Source organism: Mya arenaria, chromosome 17, assembly GCF_026914265.1.
Source record: "Mya arenaria isolate MELC-2E11 chromosome 17, ASM2691426v1".
In the NCBI taxonomy this organism is placed as follows: Eukaryota; Metazoa; Mollusca; class Bivalvia; order Myida; family Myidae; genus Mya; species Mya arenaria.
Genome location: NC_069138.1, coordinates 27,525,082 through 27,549,869, shown reverse-complemented (window position 1 = coordinate 27,549,869; position 24,788 = coordinate 27,525,082). Strand labels below are relative to the sequence as shown.

The following is a 24,788-nucleotide window of genomic DNA, read 5'->3' as shown; positions in this document are numbered from 1 at the left end:
AAATTTTCACATTAAATTAATTAAATAATATATTAAACATAAGATCAAAACAAATATGATTTTTTGAAATTTTATTGTACAAAATATTTAATAAATTACATAATAAATTTAAAAAAATGAAAAAATATCATTAAGTTCATAAATATTTAGTGATTACATTTGTGTACATATCCTTTCTTTACTTCTTATACAATAGAAAAAATGACTATGTTAAAATGAAAACATTTTTGCTTATAAACAAATCTACATGTGTACAAACAACACATCTAGATAGTTATGCATCAACATTATGGACCACGCGTCCAGCTTCCTGAAAGTTCTTGTTTGTGTGAATGACACGGGCTGCCCACATAGGAATGTTGCACTCATTGCATTTAAAATATGTTTGTTTTATACTCCATCCAGGAGTCTGTCTGTCACTTCGCACTGCACAATCTGGTCGATGCTTCTTCTTTTCGAATATTCCCCTCTCCCGATCGCTCTACCTTGTCCCCTCAACCTCTTGTCCGTGGTCTTAAATAAATAATAAATAATTCTATAACAGTCATAAATCAATATAGGCATATGTTTAATTATCAAACTGCATTATAAATTGAGAATTTGATCAAAATAAGCAGCCAGAACTCAAAAACAGACGAATTTGAAGATATCATAAAAAAACGACCGCCAACCTCTCAACCTACTGGGCAAAGTTTCATCCATATATTTTTTTAAATTTAGTCTTCTTTTATATATATATTATATTGAATTACTTAGCTGCCAAGTGCTTATTTCTTTATTTATGGTATATTTGACATTTTCATGGGGATAAAACATCAATAATAACAGAAAAAAAGCATTATTCAAACTAACCTGAAGGTGTTTGTGGTCTGGATGACGGATTTGAAACAGTTTTCTCACTAATATCGTCATCCGAACTTTCATTTGACATATCCGAATTCAATTTCGATGTCCGGAATATTACTATTACTGTCATTACAGATCGTATTTAGCACTTCCTTGCAAGTATAAGCCCGCTTCCTTTTCCTGGAAGCCATCTTGAATTGTCCAGATCGCTCTGCGATTTTAATTCACTTTAGAAGACTGTAATTAATTCAATTTTACGTGAAAAATTATTTAAGAATGCGGAAGTAACATGAAAAAGCCTCGTTCTGAATCGAAAGTAGAAATCACTCGGCTCTGTAATAATATTTGAGCGTAAAAATAGCGAAAACACTACCCTATCGTTTTGTCGCAAATATGCGACTTTGGCGGTCAGCCTAGTTGTCGCAATTATGCGACTTTGGCGCCGAAAGGGTTAAATGTGGGTTGCTTTTCTTTAGCCAGATTTGCTCACACTTCTTCGCCTCCAACAATTTTTATAATGTTTACGACTTCCTACCTCAATGTTTAAATTCTTAAAAGAAAGTTTAAGTTGAGAAATTGAGCTTTAAGCTTGGTTTAAAATCAGTGACATAATATGTTGGTGATTAAATTTATATTAGTGATTAAAATTGAATTTTTTTTTTTTTTCAAACATTTAAAATTTAAATAGTATGCTAAAAAGGCTAGTTTCGATAAAATGCTTTTCAAAGTAGTACACTAAAAATGCCCACAATACTGGAACAAATCATGAGTTGAGGTTGAAAATGCTCTAGTTTTCTATGAAAAATGACACCGGGAAAGCTTTCCAGAAATATGGTATGTATAAGATAGCAGTCTGACATCTTTTTAAAAATCCCTATGCTAATGTTACCAGCCCCTCCCCCCTCCCCCCACCACACTGGTCTTCTGAACACAATCCCCTTGGGCGGTCTTCAGAAACAAGGCATGCAAGAATACTTAGTTTATTTTATACTTATTTGTTTAAGCTCAATTGTGAGAAAAGTTTATAGTATCAAACTCACGTCTGTTTACTGGGAAGAAACCAGTACTGGTGTCCATTTTAAGAGGCAATGATAAAGTACCGCTGGTGGGGATTAAACCCACAACCTCCTGGGTGAGAAGCGGTGAACTATTTTCACTAGACCCTAGATCACTTTAACCCTTAATGAATACTTACGTTAGCTTTTCCGTTGTTTGCACGCTGTTTCATTGCCATCTCAGTTTTCATCATCTCACACAAGGACTGAGCTACAAAATCATATCAAAGAATTAATATAGAGAAAAAAATTATACAGTCGAAACCCGTTGGTCAATATCGCTTGGCTCAATTTCCTCGTTGGCTCGAACTTGACGAAAAGGATTGATTTTTTTTTTATTCTAAGTAAGCATACCAGCTTGGTTTGATATTTGAAAGGCTCGTAGTATTTTGGCCGGTCCCTAAGATATCGAACCAAGGGGTTTCAACAGTAAAATTATGACTGGTTTTGTTACATTATTCTGGATTTCAAATTCTATTTTATTGCTTCTTTTCAGACAATAACTGTTTTCTTTTCACAAAATTTAGGTCCATGTCATTAATTGGATAATATGAAAGACATGTTTTGACATCAATCCAATCTTAAATTACCTTTTTTGCAGTCATTGATGATCTTCCCGTTTTCCACAAACTGTTCGGCGCATGTGCACTTGTTGATTCTGCATGTGGCTAATGGCCGCTCCTTGCATACGGAGTCCACGTTACATGTAGCTGGACAGTCTGTGTTGCCTTGACCGTTTGGGCAAGCAGCACCTGTGTATGCAAACAATTTGATATTACAAGAAAATGCCATAGTCCTTAAGTTATTAGAAAATATTGTTACGGATTCCTTGCTACAGCATGCTGGACAGTTGTTTAAAAATACATTCAAAGTCCATTTAAAAGCTTTAATTTGTCTTGCCAATTCAAAATAGAACATAACTTACACTCGGAACAAGTTCCGTCAGGTTTAACCTCGCCGTCATCTTCATCATCCTCTCCTTCACCTGCTTGGGGCATCTGGCAATCGTTACAAGGGAGTCCGCCATTTTCACAGAGTTTAGGGGAACCTCCATTAGGACACACTATAAAATAAGAGATCCTCAATAAATAAAAAAATGGACTTACAATTGAAACTTGCACAACAAATATATTGAAATAATAATGTTTTGTGGTTTTTCATTTGAAAAATGAGTTATAACTGATAAGGGGTCCTTCTTATTAGCAATATGGCCCCAAGGTGTACATAAGATGGCCCCAAGGTGTACTTAAGATGGCCCCAAGGTGTACATAAGATGGCCCCAAGGTGTACTTAAGATGGCCCCAAGGTGTACTTAAGATGGACTCAAGGTGTACATAAGATGGCCCTTATGTGTACATAAGATGACCCCCTAGGTGAACATAAGATGGCCCACTAGGTGTACATAAGATATACTCAGGTGTACATAAGATGGCTCCCAGGTGTACATAAGATGGACTCAAGGTGAACATAAAATGAACTTAGGTGTACATAAGATGGCTCCCTGAGGTACATAAGATGGACTCAATGTGAACATAAGATGGCCCCCAAGTGTACAGAGGATGGACTCAAGATGTACATTAGATGGCCCCCAGGTGAACATAATATAACTTCAATGAGTACGTAAGATGGCCTCAATGTGTACATAAGATGTCCCCCCAAGTGTACATAAGATGAACACAATGTGTACATAAGATGTCTCCCAGGTGTACATAATATGGACTCAAGGTGAACATAAGATGGTCCCCAAGTGTACATAAGATGGACTCAATGTGTACAAAAGATGGCCCCAAGGTGTACATTAGATGGCTCCCATGTGTACATAAGTTGGACTCAAGGTAAACATAAGATGGTCCCCAAGTGTACATAGGATGGACTCAGGTGTACATAAAATGGCCCCAAGGTGTACATTAGATGCCCCCCAGGTAAACATAAGATGACTTCAATGTGTACAAAAGATGGCCCCAAGGTGTACATTAGATGGCTCCCAGGTGTACATAAGATGGCCCCAAGGTGTACATGAGATGGTCTCAAGATCAACATAAGATGGTCTCAATGTGTTCATAAGATGGTCCCAAGGTGTACATAAGATGGCCTCAAGTAGTACATAAGATGGCCTTTGAAGGTGTACATAAGAAGGTCCCAAGGTGTACATAAGATGGCCTCAAGGTATACATGAGATGGTCTCAAGGTGTACATGAGATGGTCCCTAGGTGTACATAAGATGACCTCAAGGTATACATTAGATAGTCTCAAGGTGTACATGAGATGGTCTCAAAGTGTACATAAGATGGTCTCAAGGTATAAGATAGTCTCAAGGTATACATGAGATGGCCTTAAGGTGTACATGAGATGGTCTCAAGGTGTACATAAGATGGTCTCAAGATCAACATAAGATGGTCTCAATGTGTTCATAAGATGGTCCCAAGGTGTACATAAGATGGCCTCAGGTAGTACATAAGATGGCCTCAAGCTTTACATGAGATGGTCTCAAGGTGTACATGAGATGGTCCCTAGGTGTACATTAGATGATGTCAAGGTGTACATAAAAAATGGTCCAAAGGTGTACTTAAGATGGCCTCAAGGTATACATGAGACGGCCTCAAGGTGTACATGAGATGGTCTCAAAGTGTACATAAGATGTTCTCAAGATGTACATCAGATGGTCTCAATGTGTACATAAGATGGTCCCTATGTGTACATAAGAAGGCCTCAAGTAGTACATAAGATGGCCTCAATGTGTTCATAAGATGGCCTCAAGGTGTACATAAGATGGTCCCAAGGTGTACATAAGATGGCCTCAAGTAGTACATAAGATGGCCTCAAGATGTACATAAGATGGCCTCAAGTTTTACATGAGATGGTCCCAAGGTGTACATAAGATGGTCCCAAGGTGTACATAAGATGGCCGGAAGTAGTACATAAGATGGCCTCAATGTGTTCATAAGATGGCCTCAAGGTGTACATAAGATGGTCCCAAGGTGTACATAAGATGGCCTCAAGTAGTACATAAGATGGCCTCAAGATGTACATAAGATGGCCTCAAGTTTTACATGAGATGGTCCCAAGGTGTACATAAGAAGGTCCCAAGGTGTACATGAGATGGTCCCTAGGTGTACATAAGAAGGTCCCAAGGTGTACATTAGATGGCCTCAAGTTGTACATAAGATGGTCTCAAGATGTACATAAGATGGCCTCAAGTTTTACATGAAATGGTCTCAAGGTGTACATGAGATGGTCCCTAGGTGTACATAAGATGGTCTCTAGGTGTACATAAGTTGGTCCCTAGGTGTACATAAGATGGCTTCAAGTTTTACATTAGATGGTCTCAAGGTGTACATGAGATGGCCTCAAGGTGTACATGAGATGGCCTCAAGGTGTACATAAGATGGCCTCAAGTTTTACATTAGATGTCTCAAGGTGTACATGAGATGGTCTCAAGGTGTACATAAGATGGCCTCAAGTAGTACATAAGATGGCCTCAAGATGTACATAAGATGGCCTCAAGTTTTACATGAGATGGTCCCAAGGTGTACATAAGATGGTCTCAAGTTTTACATTAGATGTCTCAAGGTGTACATGAGATGGTCTCAAGGTGTACATGAGATGGCCTCAAGGTGTACATAAGATGGCCTCAAGATGTACATAAGATGGCCTCAAGTTTTACATTAGATGTCTCAAGGTGTACATGAGATGGTCTCAAGGTGTACATAAGATGGCCTCAAGTAGTACATAAGATGGCCTCAAGATGTACATAAGATGGCCTCAAGTTTTACATGAGATGGTCCCAAGGTGTACATAAGAAGGTCCCAAGGTGTACATGAGATGGTCCCTAGGTGTACATAAGAAGGTCCCAAGGTGTACATTAGATGGCCTCAAGTTGTACATAAGATGGTCTCAAGATGTACATAAGATGGCCTCAAGTTTTACATGAAATGGTCTCAAGGTGTACATGAGATGGTCCCTAGGTGTACATAAGATGGTCTCTAGGTGTACATAAGTTGGTCCCTAGGTGTACATAAGATGGCTTCAAGTTTTACATTAGATGGTCTCAAGGTGTACATGAGATGGCCTCAAGGTGTACATGAGATGGTCCCTAGGTGTACATAAGATGGCCTCAAGTTTTACATTAGATGTCTCAAGGTGTACATGAGATGGTCTCAAGGTGTACATGAGATGGCCTCAAGGTGTACATGAGATCAAAAAAATGACTACACCTTGACTGCATGTTGTTCTTCAAAGAAATCAGGAAGTGAAACACTTACTTTTCAGTAGGCCGTCTCTCTGTGGCGTAACAGTGTCACCATCTGAATTAGAACAAAATAATTATTACATTTTTTAATAAACTATAAGCAAGAGTTTTTTATTCTTTCAGAAGTACAGATCAAAGGGATCCGACTTAAGAACAATAACTGTCAACTCTTTGTTTATGATATGCTGCAGTCCTGAGTGAGTCTGAAAATCATTATTTTTCAATCATATTTCAACATTTATTAAACAGGGCCAGTATTCATAAAACATCTCATAGTTATATTGATAGTCACACTTAAGTCACTTTCTTTATTTAAGTATCTTACTGCTAATATGATATAATTATTTTATATGCTCAGAAATACTTAATGTTTAATGACTTACTTTGAATACACAATTTTAAGTTGAAAAAAATACACTGCTTTTAATTTGACGGTTATTTTTTATTTAGTTTCTTACTGAACTTAGGATATACAGTCGAAATTCACTGGCTCAATATCCAAGGGACCAGCCAAAATTATATACTTGAATGCTTACCAAGAGTAAAACAAAATCAGTCCTTTACATCCAGATCGATCCAACAAGGAATTCGGGTCAAGTGATATCGAGCCAACGATAGATTTGACTGTATCTTGACATAAGATATTTGCTTTCCCACAAATGCCAATGTTTTACCTAGGGATTAATGATGTGCATTTCAATAAAAAAAGTTCATACTTCGTATGCATCGGAGTTGTTGGTTGAAAGCGAGGGAGTTCGGTATGGCTTCTCCAGTTAAGGGGTTCACACATCGGCACACGCCATGGTGGCACTGTTTAGTCTCGTATTCCCCGCTTCTCTCACAGATTGGCTCAAACCGTCTCTTTACATCCTGGTTCATTGCTGTTTTGTAATAATTTTTTTTAGTCAAAAGTGATTTCTGTTCTGCTGATCAGCAATGTTTCAATTGACTTATATGCACCCCTGTGGATTTACAAGGTCACTGGTGTACACAATTAGTTTAAACTTGTATATTTTACAATGATTGTGAAACAAGTTATTACAACATTATATTAATCACTCTCGTTGGCACAATTTAACATGAGAGTATTGAGGCTAAGAGATACAAGATACAAGAACCTTTATTTAAAGTCAGGTATAATTATGTTAACAAGTAACATTAGCTCCATGAGCTATTTTAAGCTCACTTACGCATGCATATTTCCTTGTCTTTCATGATAACACACTTTGTCCCTTCCGCACAGTTGGTCTAAAACATAAAAAGACAAGGATAAAGTGAACGTCTTATCAACAATCGTAAATTGTATCGTACTGAACAATCGTAAACACTAGTTACGAACACTTGCGATTTTAGTTGCGACTGTCTTATCAAGCGCTTCGTAAATTTGATGGTAGATTGTAACCTACGATGTAGTTATCAGAATAGTAAGCATGCACACTACATTTGTTTTGATCTTCAAAGAGGTTTTACATCAAAAACATTGTCGTTGCGTTTACGATTACGATTTACGCTACGACCGTTGATAATACGCTCCCAAAGGGTTTTATCAAATCATGCTGTGTTATTTTGAATCAATGGTTGCAATGGTTTATATTATTTTAGTAATACAATGCTTGATATAAGTAAAAGACAGTTGTTACTCAGTGAGAGGAATGGAAGGTGTAACAACAATCATGCACTAAGCCCTCATATGGAAACTACATTGACAAACCCAGAAATGTGTTCTCTACCCGCAGTAGGTAAAATCTACCACAATTGTGACCCCCCTACTGCTCTCCCAATGAAATCTACCGCTTTTGAGATCCTCCTTCTGCTCTAAAGCCCATCCCAATGAAATCTACCGCTTTTGAGATCCCCCTTCTGCTCTAAAGCCCATACCAATGAAATCTACCGCTTTTGAGATCCTCCTTCTGCTCTAAAGCCCATCCCAATGAAATCTACTGCTTTTGAGATCCTCCTTCTGCTCTAAAGCCCATCCCAATGAAATATACCGCTTTTGAGACACCCTTCTCCCCTACTGCTATTCCACTCTTCCAATAAAATCTACTGCTTTTAAGGCCCCCTAGTGCTCTACAGCTCTCCCAATGAAATTTACCACTTTTGAAAATAAGAGATCAAAAATCGATTTGGCCTTAAAATTGCAAACCCAAAACAATGTATTTTTAGATGTATATATGGTCCAAGGCCCAAAAGACAATCAACGAGTGATGCAGTGTCACATGATAACAAAGTTTACATGAAAATATATATTAAATATCATCATTAATAATTGTTGTGTTAACAGCCTCGGAAAGACCAGTGAAATATTAAGTTTCACTAAGGGCTTAAACTGATTTAGGAGTTTAACTACAATGTATCACATCAATAAAGAAATATTACCTGACACTGCGAGCTTCCTCCTCCTTCTGAAAACAAATACAAAATGTGCAATGAAACATTTTCACTCACATTGTGTTACGCAAAAATACAACAGAACTAGTAGTCAGTAGCTCTCTGTTTCATTAAAATGTTCCTGCAACACTCATTACAAAAGTTAAAACATTGCAATAACCAATATTTACAAAACGAAGTACGGACAGTACTTATTTTGAGCCTTTTGTTCAGGACAAAATTGTTTTTGTTAGTCTCCGATTTGATCATAAAATTGACCAAGGTCTCCGATAATCCAATGCATTATCACATAATCGATTATGGTAGTGCTACATGTCTATATTTGTAAAATAGGTATATGTAGTAGAATATAAGTAACTATCATGTGTTTCCGGTACGGATAGAAAAATCCAACCTGAGGGCACGTGCGTAAGCCGGTAACGAGGCTTGATTGATATTTTTTCTTGCATATCTAATTTTATCAATTTGTGGAAAAAATGACATTGAAAATGAAATTTTGAACAATTACACCAAAAAGCGCGTGCGACGTTGTTTACCGACATCATAAAGCGCAGTCATTTTGAATAACTAGAGATAGCGTTTTTTAATGATTATTTATGTTCAGTTTAAATTAAAAGTCTTGCAAACATATACATTTTGCACTTTATTGAAATGGCATAATATATTGTTCATAAACCATACAATAAATGGAATAAGAAGTGGCGCGTTGTTGCACGTGACTCATCTCACATGGGGTATGTAAAATGGGTTTTTCCAACACTGGTCACATGACCGGAAACACACGTCCAGTATGCAAGAACAGTGGTATCAATAAGGGTATTTTATCTAACATTTTCTTAAAAATCTTGTATTTTAACAGAAAGTCATTAAAGAATTTTTCATGTAAATGCAGTTTGTTATTATTTTGAGCCATTAATTTCAGAGGTTTAATTTTTATTACAAATCAGTCATATATCGAAATGCCTTGTCTTTAAAGTACCTCTAATGATTGATTATGATTTCAGATTATTATTATTTCAGACTATTTTTTATACGTACATGTTTTTAATTGGTGATCATTCAAGACCAATAATGACTCCCAAGTTTCTAAATAAGTTATTTATTAACAACCATTCAATGAATATGTAACAACATACGGCAATGAATTCATTCCTTCCGCTATTTATAGTTTACGATTAGGACAGCCAGCCAACAAAGGCTGTCAGTATATCTCTAGCACAGTCGGAGCTGTACCAAAGTTCCTCAACAATATTATATGTATCAATAAATAGTTAGAACACATGCTCTCATTCTTCATAACTTAACAGAATTTCTCTCAGACATACCACATCTGGCAGTGCACGACTCCATATCTGCGAAGTTGTTGCTTATCTCGTAATTACATCCCATATCGGCGAAGGCCTCACATCGGGACATGTCGTGGTTGTAGTAATATCTCGTTACCGAGGTGTCGTCACAGGATTCCTCGAGGTTGGGAACTGTCAAGCATACATCATCCGGAACTGAAAATATTTTAATAAAATGACAAACCACATAAAAACATAACATTATTAATCTTTATTACGTGTAGGCATATATTTAAGGTAAACCTTATACAGAGAAGCTTTTATTTTAATTGTGCCATTGAATCTATATGTTATATTTTTATACCAGGTGACTACATATAATTTTGGTATCACCTTTAATTGTCCTTCTTACAGATTACTTCAACGTTAAATAAATAACCTTAAAAACATTACAGAAAAAAATATTCCAGTTTTTTTCTTTCCTTTATTTCAACTGAAATTGGATTCGAAATAGCAAAAAAAGCTAAAAAAAAGCTTGTTCATAATTTTCATTGATAATCATGCTTCCAACATATTCTTTTTCTTACCATAAAACGTTTTCAAATGACAACAAAATAGGGTCATCAAGCATCTACAATTCACATATTTTAACATCTAATCCCTTAACAGCAAGCTGAATTTTCAGTGTATGTTGGGAATATCAAAATCTGATCAGATATATACGATGTTCATGGAACATCACTCGTTTGTTATACAACTATAGCATTCATTATTCAAACAATAGTTACATTTAAATGATAAATGTTATTGACATACAGTAGAATCCAGTAAGTTCGATATATACCGGTACCAAGGATCGGCCAAAATACTTCGAGTCTTGCAAATATAAGGCCAAGCGGAAATGCTTACTATATACTTCGATTCTTGCAAATATAAGGCCAAGCGGAAAACAAAATCAGTCCATAACATCTAGTTTGAGTCGATTGAGGAAATCGATGCCCAGTAATATAGATTCAACGGGTTTCGACTGTACATAATAAATTAACATTAATTTATTTTGACAGCTATTAAAACATGCGTCTCTTTGTCAAAAGATAAAAAAACTATTAGTATGTACTTACACAAAATAAATGTTTAAGTCTGTGTTATAGTTGTAAGTACATGTACATACTAACTTTCTTTAATCATTACAAACAAGTATTTTTTTTTCGCCATAATATTTTTACCTGCAATGGAGCAGTCCAGTGAATCAACATCATCTGCAGCAGGTCCATACTGCATACCGGTATTCTCGTCCACACATCTGCATTTCTTAACTTCTTTTGGGTCGATGAAGCATTGTTTCTGTAAATGATTGGACACATATTTAATATACTGGTAAGTGACCAGAGGTGGATCAAGGATTTGCCGTTAGAGGGTCATAACTTCGAGCCGCAACCTTTTGACTTGCGCCCCTCCCTCAGAACCCAAATATATTTGGTTTAAAGTGCTGGAAGGGAGTGTTGGGGGAACGTGTTGGGGGAACACTTTCTTTCCCCAAATGGTACATTTTGGGCGTATTTTATTATTTTTTTCTCCAATATTGAAATAACAAATAAACGATTTAAGGGGGGGGGGGGCACGCACCGGGTGCGCCCCCACCCCTGGATCTGCTAGTGGTGACCAATTTACTGATATTAAATGTGTGATGATTATCTTACAATAGTTGTATACATGTATGCATAACAAACCATGAGAAATAATTCTTTTTTTATGTTTTTAGAGATATACCATGTAATTTCTCACTGCTCTTATTTTCACTACAATAAAAACATCAATTCTGATATTTCACTGCTCTCCTGTATTGCTTAATAAACCTACAGTAGCATTCACTATGTACGGTTGAAATTGTTATAAATGATGTCACCCAAACGAAGTCTGAAGGTAATGTTTCTGATGCAAATATGCAATTAAGGCGACTATAAATTAATTGCTAGATTTTCATTCCCATCCGCCACTCTTTTTTCGGCCGCCCCTTAATTTTATTGACCCCCTCCCCCCCCCCCCCCCCCCCCACACAAACACATACACACACACTTTTATTGTTTTTATTTATTTTACAACTCTTGTGAAGAAAGTTATATTAACTTATACTAAGTCACTCTCACTGGCAAAATGTTGCACGAGAGAGTGGTCTTGTGTTATGGGGGAAACTGTGGAGAACTCAGAGAAAACCCACTTGTCCAGCTTGGTGACCACAAACCAAACTCACATGCGCCCAGGTCAGGAATCGAACCTGGGTCACCTTGGTGAGAAGCAAGTGTGCTAAACCACTGTGCTAACTGGACAATGAGTGGTAATAAATTAAGAGTGCAGCAACTCAAAAACCATTGTATTCTCCTGATTTTTCAGCCTAAAAAATGGGTATATAACTGATTCAGAAGCCCGAGAAATGGGCCATGCTAGACATGCGTGTCCTGTATTTAATTGGCAGCATGTGTACCAAGTTCCATTGAATTTTGTGAACTGATTTATTGTGGCTAAAGTTAAATAATCATTATACTGACCTCAGCGACACAACAGCTATGACGATACCAATACTTTTTGCATAATAATAGTAGAAACAAGCTAATAAAAAGAATGAAAAATAACCTTCTCAAAAAGCCCATTGTCAGTACATGCAGGATAACCCTCTTGATTATTCCAAATATGTTTGTATCCCATATGCTTCAGCAGTTGTATCATGTTGGTGTAAAACACATCAGCGTTGATGTTGTCATATATTTCATCCCAATCTACATCCATGGGTAGCTTGTTCTCTGAAAAGATAAATATTTTTTCAATACACTCATCAACATGAATGGGGCTCAATATGATAAGTTACAAAGTAATAAGGTGACCCGATATGAGTTAGACGTCCCACCTACCTACCCTTAAGGTAAATATTACTTCAACAATTATTCTTTAGAATTGGAAAAAAAGACACCATTTTGGTACAATATAATTTAGTGACCAAACAATGAAAAATATGGGGTCACCGAACGTGTGCAAAACTTTGATGTGTATAAAATTTATGTTTAATGTTTAGCAGCCATTTTGATCAAACTATATCGTTAGAAACTGGTTCAACATTTAAAAAAGTATTTTTAGATGATGAGCAACAATTTTCTTCAAATGATCATTGAAGGCTTTACCGTAAATAACTGTGTATAGGATGCTAGCTAAGATAAATAAAACAACTGGCCATGATGGCCCTAAAACGCTCACCTATGCAAGGGGCCACAACTCTGTGATAAAGCATTAATAAAAATGTTGCAATTTAAACATATCTTTACTGATGATGATACCTTGTTTTATATTTGTAAAGGGTCATGTAATGAAGCTTTACAAGTTTCATTGAATTTTTCTGGTAGTTTCAGAGATTTTTTTTAAAGCAAAACAGTCGGCCATTTTGTTGTTGTTGTTAGTGATCAATCTTAATGCCTTGTAGTATTTTTGTAGAGGGACACCCAAGGAAGCTTCCTGTGAAGTTTCATTGAATTTGGCCATGTAGTTTCACAGGAGATGTTTTTTAAGCAATTGTTGACAGGCGGGCAGACTGACTGATGGACGGATGATGGACAAAGACCAACCACAACAACTCACCTTGAGCACTTCGTGCTCTGGTGTCTGGTGAGCTAAAAATACGAGAAATACCTATGTGGCCTCTTATAAAACAAAAACACTTACTGATCATCTCATTAAGAACTGTCTGTCTTGCTTCAGCAAGCTCTCTTTCGGTGTTGTCATTGAAGATTTTCTCCCAGATCATAGAGAATGTGTGATTCTGGCGCTCACATAAAGTGGCTGAAATTAACAAAATATAAGTTGATATACAGCTATTTAACAGCAAAATGTTTTGTTATTTAATAGTTTAAGTCCAAAGTGATACATCAAAGTAGATGATGCACTTCACTTGTTGGATTTTGGTGGAACTTACTAATTTATATGAATTTCTTTTTGCTTGATTGTGAAGAAAGCTGACAGGTTATTAAATAACGCTCGAGTCTGTTTCCTTGGCAGAAACCAGCACTTGTGTCCATTTTGAAAGGCTATGAGAATATACCCATCGTGGAGACCAAACCCACAACCTGTTAGGTGAGATGTAGACCCATATACCACTTGACATGGCCACCCTGGGGTCACACCTACAACCTCTTGGGTGAGAGGCTGACACATTATAATACTAGGTTACTCCTACTTTTGTTGGGCTCAAACTCTTCGATCAGAGGCGGACACCTATACCACTAGACCACTCTCACCCTGGTACGGTTCAAACCCACAAACTCTATGATGAGAGGCGGATACCTATACCACTCGACAACTCTTAAATCCTCATTGGAATTAAAGCCACAATCTCTTAATGCATGTAGTTCAAAGGTATAACATACAACACACACTCTGAACACACAGAAAAAGTATTGATCTAGGTTATGGTGTTTGTCACATGAGGAATTCATATAACCCTATGCATAAGCTGTCTTCAAAATCAAGCTAAATACATTATTATCAACAAAAACTTATCATTATGTCAATTAATCATTTATTAAAAAATCGATCACAAGCTGATAAAAGTTGACATAATTGTCCAATATTGTAAGTGGAAACTAGTCATTTGAAACTATCACACAAACGATATTGTAAATTAACTACATGGTCATTGATGGTTTAACAGACTAGATTTAAAATGTACGTTTTTCATAAATACGCCTTATTCGGTTTGTTTCTAACTTGTTTGTTATCAAGCGCGTAGCTGACTGTACACAAATACTCAGTTGCGATATTAAATTTTGACAGGTGGAAGTTTTTGTCATACCAAAAACCCCATTTTCAAATTTGAAATAAAAACCAAAAGGGGCTAGGGGGTAAAGGGGTTAATATGCTATCTGTCATCGATCAGCATTATCCCAATTTGGCCCTAGCGACGCGCCTGATTATATGAAGTTTACCCTGAGCTTACCTTGACACATATGTGTAACGTCTCTATCACCAACCATAAATATCTTATTGCATCCGAAACAATAATTGTCCCTGCAAAACAAAAGTACAACATAATTTACCTGGTAGAACATAATAATAGTGTTACATGACCACCACATTACTCTGAACAAAATAATAGATCAGTGATCAAAATAAATTGAAGCCTTGAGGCCCTGCAATGGTTAAAAATGCTTAATGGGTGGGCTAAAATATTTATTTTATATTGCATGTTTAATTCTTTTGACCATAATGATCAAATTAAAAAAAAGGCATATGTTTGAGGTACAGATAAAAAATATTTGCTTTATTTTGGCGCTTTTTTAACTGGGAAAAAATTCTAGAAGCATCCAAAATTCACATTTATTTGTATCTGTTACTTTAAAAGGCAAAGTATCATAATTTGAAATTACATAAAACATGTATCAATTACTTAAAATCATTTTTACAATAATAAATGTCTTATTTAAACTTCATTTGTAATATAAGTGCATTTACAGCATTATGATGTACATGTATCTAATTTAGACATGTATAGTGTATACTATTAATGATGAAGAAAGGTTATGATATTGGCTTTAAGCTATCTCCTCCATCCTTGCACTTAGTTTCTATGATAAAATATTATATGTTGTATAATGATATTTCATCAAATAAATAGAGTACATTCCAAACATACATGCAGGTTGCTTCAGGGACCTTTGGACACATAGCATTTGGCTCGTCACAAGGTGCTAGAAAACATGGCACAGATGATGCGCAAGTTTCTGAAATAATAACATTAATTTTTCATAGTCAGTCATATAAAGTAATACTGCCTCTTCAAAACATGTTGACTTGTCATAGTGAATATTGTTTTGTAAACTTTTATTGAGAAGATGTTTATTCTTAACAATAATACTCTGGAAACTACAGGGGTTAGCCCAGTAGCCTATAATGTAACCCAGATTATTTTTAATGAGATTTGCCAATGGTTCTGGGCCATAAGATATTTTCGCGGTTTAAATGCATCTGAAAAGACTAACATTATAATAATCTTACTTTTTTATACCGAAATGACAGCAAAAACAATTAAAGTCTAAAAAGAACACCTGGTTTTAGCCGGGAGCAAACAACTGACAACAAAATCACTAAACCACAAGGACTCTTACATAAGCTGAGGGATATACTTTAACCTTTTAGCTTTTTGTCGTAAAGCTTAACTAATTCTATTTAAAATCGAGAAGTACAAAAACAATATCTGAGCATATATATTAACATTTGTGGAAAGGTTTCAGCCTTCAATATCTTAGTTTTAACACTTCTTATGATTTGCCAATCTTTATTTTATCATAAAAAATGTGAATTTTACAAAATAAACATTATTGAGTTTCTTTAAAGCCACAATGGATCAAGGCCAATTGAACACTTATTAAATGCCACAAACAAAAAACATTAAAGAACTATCAAAATAGTGGAATTAAATTACACACTGTTATTGGCCATTTTCACAAACTTTACCATAAAATCCACACAGCTGCCCGTTCTTGAGATCTCCGATGCATTTTTGGCCGGTAGGACACATTCCCAACAGATCGACAATATGGCACAACTTTTGTTGGAGTGCGGCTGCAAAGAGCAACATTTGTTAAACTTAATCATTTTGCAATGATAGTACAACCAAGCTTTTGCAACACTATACTAATCACTCTAATTGGCACAGAGATTAGTCTTGCATTGTAGGGGAAGCGAGAGTTACCAGGGGAAAGCTGTTCCTACAACTTTGGGGGCCATCAACTAAATTCACATGTGCCCGGGCCAAGAGTTAAACCCAGAATGCCTCAGTGAAAAGCAAGTGTGCTAAACAATTGTGCAATTGATGGAAAACTCAAGAGCAAAGTTTATGCATAAGGTTATCCTACTTTACAGTCATAATAATTGAAATATTACCCTATAAGATTTTCTGGATTATTTTTTAACACAACAACACTTTGCCAACAACTGAAAATTTAAGATAATAAATGTCTACTGGTAAACAAAATTATTCACCATCTTTGTCCATCGCCATCATGTCCATCATACGAGTAGCGGCTTCTGAACTAACACAGCATACACCAGTATCCATGCCATCAATAACTGTGGAATTACAACTCCCTCCGTCAGCACAAGGTTCAGTCGATAATGGATCACACTGACCCACAGGCTTTTTACCATTACCGCAAACATTTGCACGTGGCTCTAAAATATAAAAAAGCAATGTGTAATAGGTATGACAAATATATCACATTTATGTAAACAATGCTGTTAAATCAGAAAGAGGTTTGTTTCCAGTGTAAACTGTCACTTGCAAGCCTTAACTGTGGCCGAAATCTTGTTGCCCGAGTACAAACTGTGGCTCAAATCTTGAAGCCAGCTTAATCTGTGGCTTTAATCTTAGTTGCTAGCTTAAAATGTGGCCTAAATCTTGTTGCCAGCCTAATTTCTGGCTGAAATCTTGTTGCAAGCCTTAACTGTGGCTGAAATCTTGTTGCCTGAGTACAAACTGTGGCTCAAATCTTGAAGACAGCTTAATCTGTGGCTTTAATCTTAGTTGCTAGCTTAAATGTGGCCTAAATCTTGTTGCCAGCCTCATTTCTGGCTGAAATCTTGTTGCAAACCTTAACTGTGGCCGAAATCTTGTTGCCTGAGTACAAACTGTGGTTCAAATCTTGAAGCCAACTTAATCTGTGGCTTTAATCTTAGTTGCTAGCTTAAAATGTGGCCTAAATCTTGTTGCGAGTGTAAACTATTGCCCCAATCTTTATCACTCACTTTTGCTTCATTATGTAATGGTAGCTTTGAAGATATTCATCTGAAAACTCATATACCGTAAATGACTGATTATAAGACGCTAGTGTTTTAAATACACAGGCAAAAAATTCCATGATAAACTGAGAAAAAACGGTTTAATCTATATTATGGGTTATGGGACGCAATGAAAAAATGTTAAAATTGTCTGCCACCATTGGCCACCATGTTCGTTTACAGTAACAAAATTATTTTTTGTGTGAAAATGACGATGGTTATTGTAAACGATGCAATATTAAATACAAAGCAATAATGCACCTGAAAACTCTTATACTGGATATTATTCTTATCTGACTCTTTGATACCTTTTGGACTTCAAGGACAATAATTGAGCATATATCAACATTTGTTGAAGGGTTCCAGCCACCAGTATCTTGGTTTAAACACTTCTATTGATTTGCCATACTTTAATTGATTTTGTAATATTTTGTTCCTTTTTTTCTGAAGTATTCTCGAAGTGGACAAATTGGTTTCAAACAGTTAAATACTTACGTCTCGGCAAAACGCATGTCATATGCGTGCACACATCATTCATACAACACTTCATATTGCCGGCACAATCAGCATCAACATCACAACTGGAATCAGCGCATGTGCCCTCGTCGAAGTTTGTCACTGTGATCATAGGGCAGAATCCTTCCTTCACTTCATCCTTTTTGGCGAGTCCTGTAATGTTAGTTTTATAGCTTTTTTTAGTATTTGAAGTGAAGAACTTACAGTACCAAAAACGTATGGCATTTTCAAAATCTATGTATTTTTTCTATGCAAGTGTTTCATTATATTAACAAGAGGGCCATGATGGCCCTAAATCGCTCACCTGAGTAAAAGAGTTTAACCTTTGTTATTAATATAGCTTGTTTCTCAAAGAATATTGAACAAGAGCTGTCAAAGTATGTGACAAATGCCCCCCAATGTGACATTGATCTATGAACAAGTACATAAAAAGTTGATCTTGCCTTTATGGGTCAAATACATATTGCAAGTTATATTAAATTGCCTCTTAGCATAGAAAAAAAAACAATCATACTAAATGACAGCCAACACTCTTTATGTCCTCATATTCAGCATTCCATTGTGAATAAACACTTAGTGTATCTTTCACCTTAGATGTAGGGACATGGGTCTTGCACACAACACGTTGTCTTGGTATGTCGAAAACATATGGCAAGTCATTTTAAAATCTGTCCATATAAGAGTAAGTCACAGCACTGACACGACAGCCTATATTTTCCTTCAGGTTGCCATGGCAACCAGAGTTCTGGATGGAATTAATTTTTTTGAACAATTTTGAAAAAGCACCAACCAAGGATCATTCCTATGAAGTTTCATCAAAATTGTCAAAGCGGTTTAGGAGAAGAAGATGATTATAACCAATTGTTGACATTTTCCTTTAGGTTGCCATGGCAACCGGGCCAAACAAAATTATTTGAACAAATTTAAGAGAGGTCCATGCAAGGACACTTCAAACCAAATTTGCTGAAGATCTATCAAGGGGTTAATGCGAAGAAAATGTTAAGTTTTTTTTACTAATTTTAGCTCTGGTGGCCCTTAAAAGGGGCCAAACAAAATTATTTGAAAAGACCTGACAGAGGCCCATGCTAGGATGCTTCAGACTTGAAGATCCATCAAGCAGTTAATAAGATCAAGTTGTTTAAAGGTTTTTCTAGTTTTTGCTCTGGTGACCCCTAAAAGGGGTCAAACAAAACCATTTGAACAAAGTTGAGAGAGGACCATGTAAGGATGCTACATATCAAGTATGGAGTCATTCTGACCTTTACTTTCAGAGGAAAAGATGTTTAAGTGACAAGACAATGTAAAAACAAATGACCCCTGAGCAAGGCCAATTTGACCCTGGGACAATAATTTGAATACCTTTGGTGTAGGTCCACTAGGTAACACTATATACCAAATATGAAAGCTCTAGGTCTTATATTTTGGAGAAGAGGATTTTTAAAGTTTTATTATATAAGACTATATAAAAATATTGAAAACCTAAGCCTATGAACATGGGGCGTGGCCAATTTTGACCCCAGGGCTAAAGTTTGAACAATCTTAATAGTGGTCCGATAAACAATGCTTCATACCAAATATCTAAGGCCTTCGCCTTTTGGTTTCGGAGAAGAAGATTTTATAAGTTTTCATCATATACATATATAAGGAAACCCATGACCGCCCGGGTGGGGCCATTTTTTGACCCCAGGGCCAAAGATTGAACAATATTGGTACAAGTCAACTAGATGATATATCATGCCAAATATCTAAGCTCTTGTCACTACTTGATTTTACGTGTGTATCTATATATGTATATTTGTTATTAATTGTTGTATGTGGCCCATATTGAAAATTGGTATGTGTACTAAATATGTTATCCAGTTTAAATAAAGACGTTACTTGTCTTTGTGAGTTCGGAGAAGATATTTTAAGTTTTCACTATAACACATATAGAGAAAACCCATCAGCCCTGGGGTGTGGCCAATTTTGACCCCAGGGCCATAATTTGAACAAACTTGGTAGAGGTCCACTAGACGATGAATCATGACAAATATCTAAGCTCTAGGCCAAGTAAGTTCAGAGGAGAAGATTTTTTAAGTTTTCACTATAAACATATAGAGAAAACCCATGACCCCCCGGGGCGGGGCCAATTTTGACCCAAGGCCATAATTTGAACAATCTTGGTAGAGGACCATTTGGTGATCCTACCTACCATATATCAACGGCCTAAGCCTTGTGGTTTGGGAGAAGAAGATTTTTAAAGGTTTTCCTTTCCATTGCCATGGCAACCAGAGTTCTGCATGGAATTCAATTCTTTGAACAATTTTCAAAGGGGACCACCCAAGGAATATTCCTGTGAAGTTTGGATGAAATTGGCTAAGCGGTTTATGAGGAGATGTCGTTTAAAGTAAAAGTTTACGGACGGACGACAGACGGACGGACGACGGACGCCGGACAAATTGTGATCACAAAAGCTCACCTTGTCACTATGTGACAGGTGAGCTAAAAATGGTGATGATGAAAATCCCTTAGTTTGCGACTCAAATCTGTGGAATTCTGAACAAAATCAGCCGGGAAGCCTTTTTAAAAATGTGGTATGTATGTCACAGGAATTTTTACCTTATGTTATTACAAGTCAGGCTAGAATGATATATACAGTGAATTTGAATGCTCGGCCTAGTGAATTAAGAATAAATGACCTAATTGGACCAAAAATAATTGACAATTGACATTGTCCAGTATTATCTTTATGCAAATAACCTGATTTGGGTACGCAGTGTGATCCCGTGCCATACGGACAACACATCTCTGTATCATCATCACAGCGTTCGTTATTGTCAATATTGCAGGCAAATTCAGAGCTGTGTGGGATGTCCATATCCATCTCTGGGCACTTTAGCATTGGTTCTGAAAAGACACATATATACCCAGTATTGATACATTCTAGATTTAGCCCCAAGCAATTGGCTGAAAAATAAAATTAAAGATGCTCTACATGAATTGTTGATATATCTTCATTTACTTTGTAACATAAACCGCAGTACCAAAATAATGGCAACATCATATTAACCCTTTACTTCATGTAAACCGAAGCCATTTCAGGCTGCCAGTTCATGGCTTATCAGTTCATATCAGTACCCCTACTTCATAGGAGATTATTGATATTATTGGAATTTTAACCCTAATGTATTACAAACCTATTTTCTTAGTATTTCTTTTGGTTTAATCAATAAGTCATCAATGTAAAGTTTATAGAGAATTAAATTTCCAATCCAGTCATATAAATTTTATTTTGTTATCTAAATTATTTCCGCATGATATTCATAAACAAACAGAAAAATATGTCAAATTTGATGAAAATTAATTTTTATTACACTTTTATTTATCAAACATAACACGAAATATTATATAAACAACATATTTTTATAATTCATTTAATGCAACCTGAATTGAAACAAAGATGGACAGAATTAAAAAATAGTTCACAACAAAGAAGCACGGTATATTTATATATATGATACAGAAGAAAAAAAAAGTTGATCAACAGTCACAGTACTTATAACTTTCGGTTATTTAACACTACAATGAACAAATAAAGTTATTATTCAACTACTACATGAGGCCTGCATGCTATTGTTTACTAAATTTATATCGTTTATTGCATGTCCATGTATTGTCATTTGGGTTTGATTTTAAAAATCCTCATTGCTCGTATCCTTGTGTGCGTGACGCCGAGGTCTGAATTCTCGACGTCGTACTCAATGTCTCAAACTCATTTTAATTGAAGCCAGAATGTTCCGATTCATCAGACAAACACTGAAATATAAATGACATTATTCAGGAATGTTGTTTTAAACTGAAGTTAACAAGGGCAGAAATTAGCTCTACATTGCATTCTTGTGTATTCGAAAACACGTGTTTCAACAGCTGATCGATGTTAAATTGGGTCATGTCAAAGTTTAACAATAGGGATAGTCATTATTTTATAACACATTTGTACTTACTTTCAATTTGTAGAACCAGATGCGCATTTTTATGACCGGATTAGCGAAACAGAAGTGACACATATGTCCCATATAATGATTTATGGCCTTTGTTTATACAAGCCAGATGATTTTTTGTTTATCCAACATGGCCGACATTTTGACACGTTTTCGAACCATGACCTGTGACGTCAGGCGCGTGATCAATAAAATATAGTTGTATTATTGGTAGTTAATTATAACTTGCAGTATTGTGTAAATTTCCACGAGGAAAACGAGACAGGAATGCCCACAAACCTGCGCAGTCAACGTTTTACGCATCTTTGATACCAGTGACCTTATTTTGCGATTTTTCGAAATTCTTTAAATAGTAACATAGTGTTTTTTTGAGTGCATTGTATTTATCGATGTTTATACTTCATGAATATGAATTTATAGCGCATAAACAAGCATCAGGTATGAAAATAAATGCCCCTACATTACGAATACGTAGGATTACGTATCTATGAAGCTATGGATAAAACGTTAAGATCCGTATCTATGAAGCTATGGATAGATAAGTAAAATTGCGTATCTATGAAGTAAAGGGTTAAAGAGTTCAGCAGAAGGCCAACAGGGGCATAACTTGATAATTATACAAGCCAGAGTTATAGTTCTTGCTAAACATATGATTGAGTATTGTCTCTGAGTACATGTGTACCAAGTTTCATAAGGATATCTTTTATTTTTTTAGTTTAGGCCAAACAGTTACTAGTTGTTTCTCTACAATGCCTGAAAAGGCTAAAAAAATATGAAAAGGCTAAAAAAAAGGATATTTTTTTTTTTTTTCATAATTGGGCACTTAAATTTAATTTGACAGAATGTCAGTATGCTAAGCTATACAAACCTGGCTTCACACATGCGCCTCGTTCATATATCATATAAGCGGCAGCCTCGTTACAACCAGCTCGCCTCATAACGCACTCATTAGCAAACGTCTTTTTCTGGTCGGGGTTGTTTGGTTTGAAAGCGCAAACTGGGTCCATAATTAATGGACAGATATTGGAACATTTGCACATACCGTCTATACAGTCTTGGTAAACTGAACACTGGGTGTTGCCACATTGTGCTGGAAAAATACATATTCATTTTACCTTTTTAGTCAAACAAACTGTGATTTGTAGTTACTCATATTTTATCCTGTATTATGTTGTATGAAAAGAGATTAGAGTGGTATAGGTGTTGCCTCTCATCAAACCGGGCTCGGGTGTGGTTTCTACAGATGTACCAACATCTCTCTTTAAAAATAAGCTCATAAGCAAGTGTTATTATTAGTTTTTGGCATAGAAATCTATGCAAAAAAACCCACCTAATCCTAATACCAATAAAAACAAGATGTAGGTGCTCTGTAACCAGACTCAAAGCTACACTCTCACAGATTTACAGTTTTGTCATTTTAATTTTTGTCTCAGAATCAGCGAATTTTGGCATCAATGCCTTTAATTCAGTCATATAAGGTAACTCATAATAGAACAGATCTCAATAGTTCCAAACATGACAGAAAATTTTCTTTAGCTGTAGGTAACGCTTTTAAGCCATAAAACATCAAATTTCAACCATAACTATGAAACCTGTGATCTTATCATTAGTCAGCCTTCTCATAACATTGCTTTTCAGACATTTACGCGAAAAAATGAGTCAGTATTAGACAAAAATTTAAAAAGTTGTCAAAACAGTCAATCTGTGAGAGTGCAGCTTTAAGAGTGTTTCATACCTATAGATCATTATATCACTGCTGTCCTTATGAATAAGCTTAAATGAATTAACATAAACTAAACTAATGAGATACATACCAGCGCATTCCCCACTGTATAGGACCTCCAACGTTTTCCCTTCACACACACGCATGCGTAGCAACTCACACTTGTTTGGGACGGTTTCCATGGTGTTGGATGATGTATGATAAGCACACAGCGGTTTATATTCTCTAGTACAAGCCATTACGCATGTTTCGTTGTCTGAAAATTTATATGACCTTTTGTTTTAATAAAAAATCTTATGAGGCAACAATGAACTAGAGCTATCACTGGATGTTATCAATTCCCCTACTTCATCACCTTGTTATGAGAAGTATCATTGGAAAATAAAAAATCTTATAAGGCAACAATGAACAAGAGCAATCACTGGATGTGATCAATACCCCAAATTCAGAGGCTTCTTGTAATGAGAAGTATCACTGGAAGTGATGTATGGTCCTTGAATGCCCTATGTCAGTGAGAAAGCATCAATTAATTAAATGGTTCCAAGTTCTGTTATATAAGAAATAAAGGCTTTAACAACTGCGAAATAAAGATCATTGCAGGGGTTATAAAACCTTTCAGGTTGCCGATATTTTTTGTGACCCAGTTGGAAAACTGTCAAAAAAACAAACAAACAATTTCATAGTTGTGACCTCTGAGGGGCATGTCCTACAAAAGCATCATTGAAATATGACCTGTATCCGTTATTGTACATTTTTTTGTAATTCTGTGCCTTATACAGCTAAATTAAGTCTGGTTTCATGTGAACATATTCTTATTTATTTATGACAACAGTTAAAAGATTCTGCAAAACGACAACAACTTAAAGCTTCACTTTCACAGATTGAACGTTTCATCAACTGTTTTATTTTTTGTTTTCAAACGAG

The 24,788-nt window shown here is 35.9% G+C and overlaps 1 protein-coding gene across 3 annotated transcripts in view; it reads right to left on the bottom strand.

Annotated features, from left to right (window-relative positions):
* LOC128223771 (uncharacterized) overlaps positions 1-24,788 on the bottom strand; it is an 89,180-nt gene that overhangs the window by 12,027 nt on the left and 52,365 nt on the right. For all 3 annotated transcript variants that reach the window (XM_052933142.1, XM_052933143.1, XM_052933144.1), the window contains exons 39-57: positions 23,956-24,120; positions 23,010-23,231; positions 20,901-21,047; positions 18,141-18,314; positions 16,851-17,039; positions 16,323-16,430; positions 15,502-15,589; positions 14,806-14,876; positions 13,536-13,652; positions 12,459-12,625; positions 11,054-11,171; positions 9,867-10,043; positions 8,530-8,555; positions 7,341-7,398; positions 6,867-7,031; positions 6,164-6,205; positions 2,827-2,964; positions 2,492-2,653; positions 2,042-2,112 (exon numbers count right to left, since the gene is read on the bottom strand). In XM_052933142.1, coding sequence (XP_052789102.1) covers positions 2,042-2,112; positions 2,492-2,653; positions 2,827-2,964; positions 6,164-6,205; positions 6,867-7,031; positions 7,341-7,398; positions 8,530-8,555; positions 9,867-10,043; positions 11,054-11,171; positions 12,459-12,625; positions 13,536-13,652; positions 14,806-14,876; positions 15,502-15,589; positions 16,323-16,430; positions 16,851-17,039; positions 18,141-18,314; positions 20,901-21,047; positions 23,010-23,231; positions 23,956-24,120 — 2,405 coding nt within the window. The remainder of the gene's footprint in view (positions 1-2,041; positions 2,113-2,491; positions 2,654-2,826; positions 2,965-6,163; positions 6,206-6,866; positions 7,032-7,340; positions 7,399-8,529; positions 8,556-9,866; positions 10,044-11,053; positions 11,172-12,458; positions 12,626-13,535; positions 13,653-14,805; positions 14,877-15,501; positions 15,590-16,322; positions 16,431-16,850; positions 17,040-18,140; positions 18,315-20,900; positions 21,048-23,009; positions 23,232-23,955; positions 24,121-24,788) is intronic.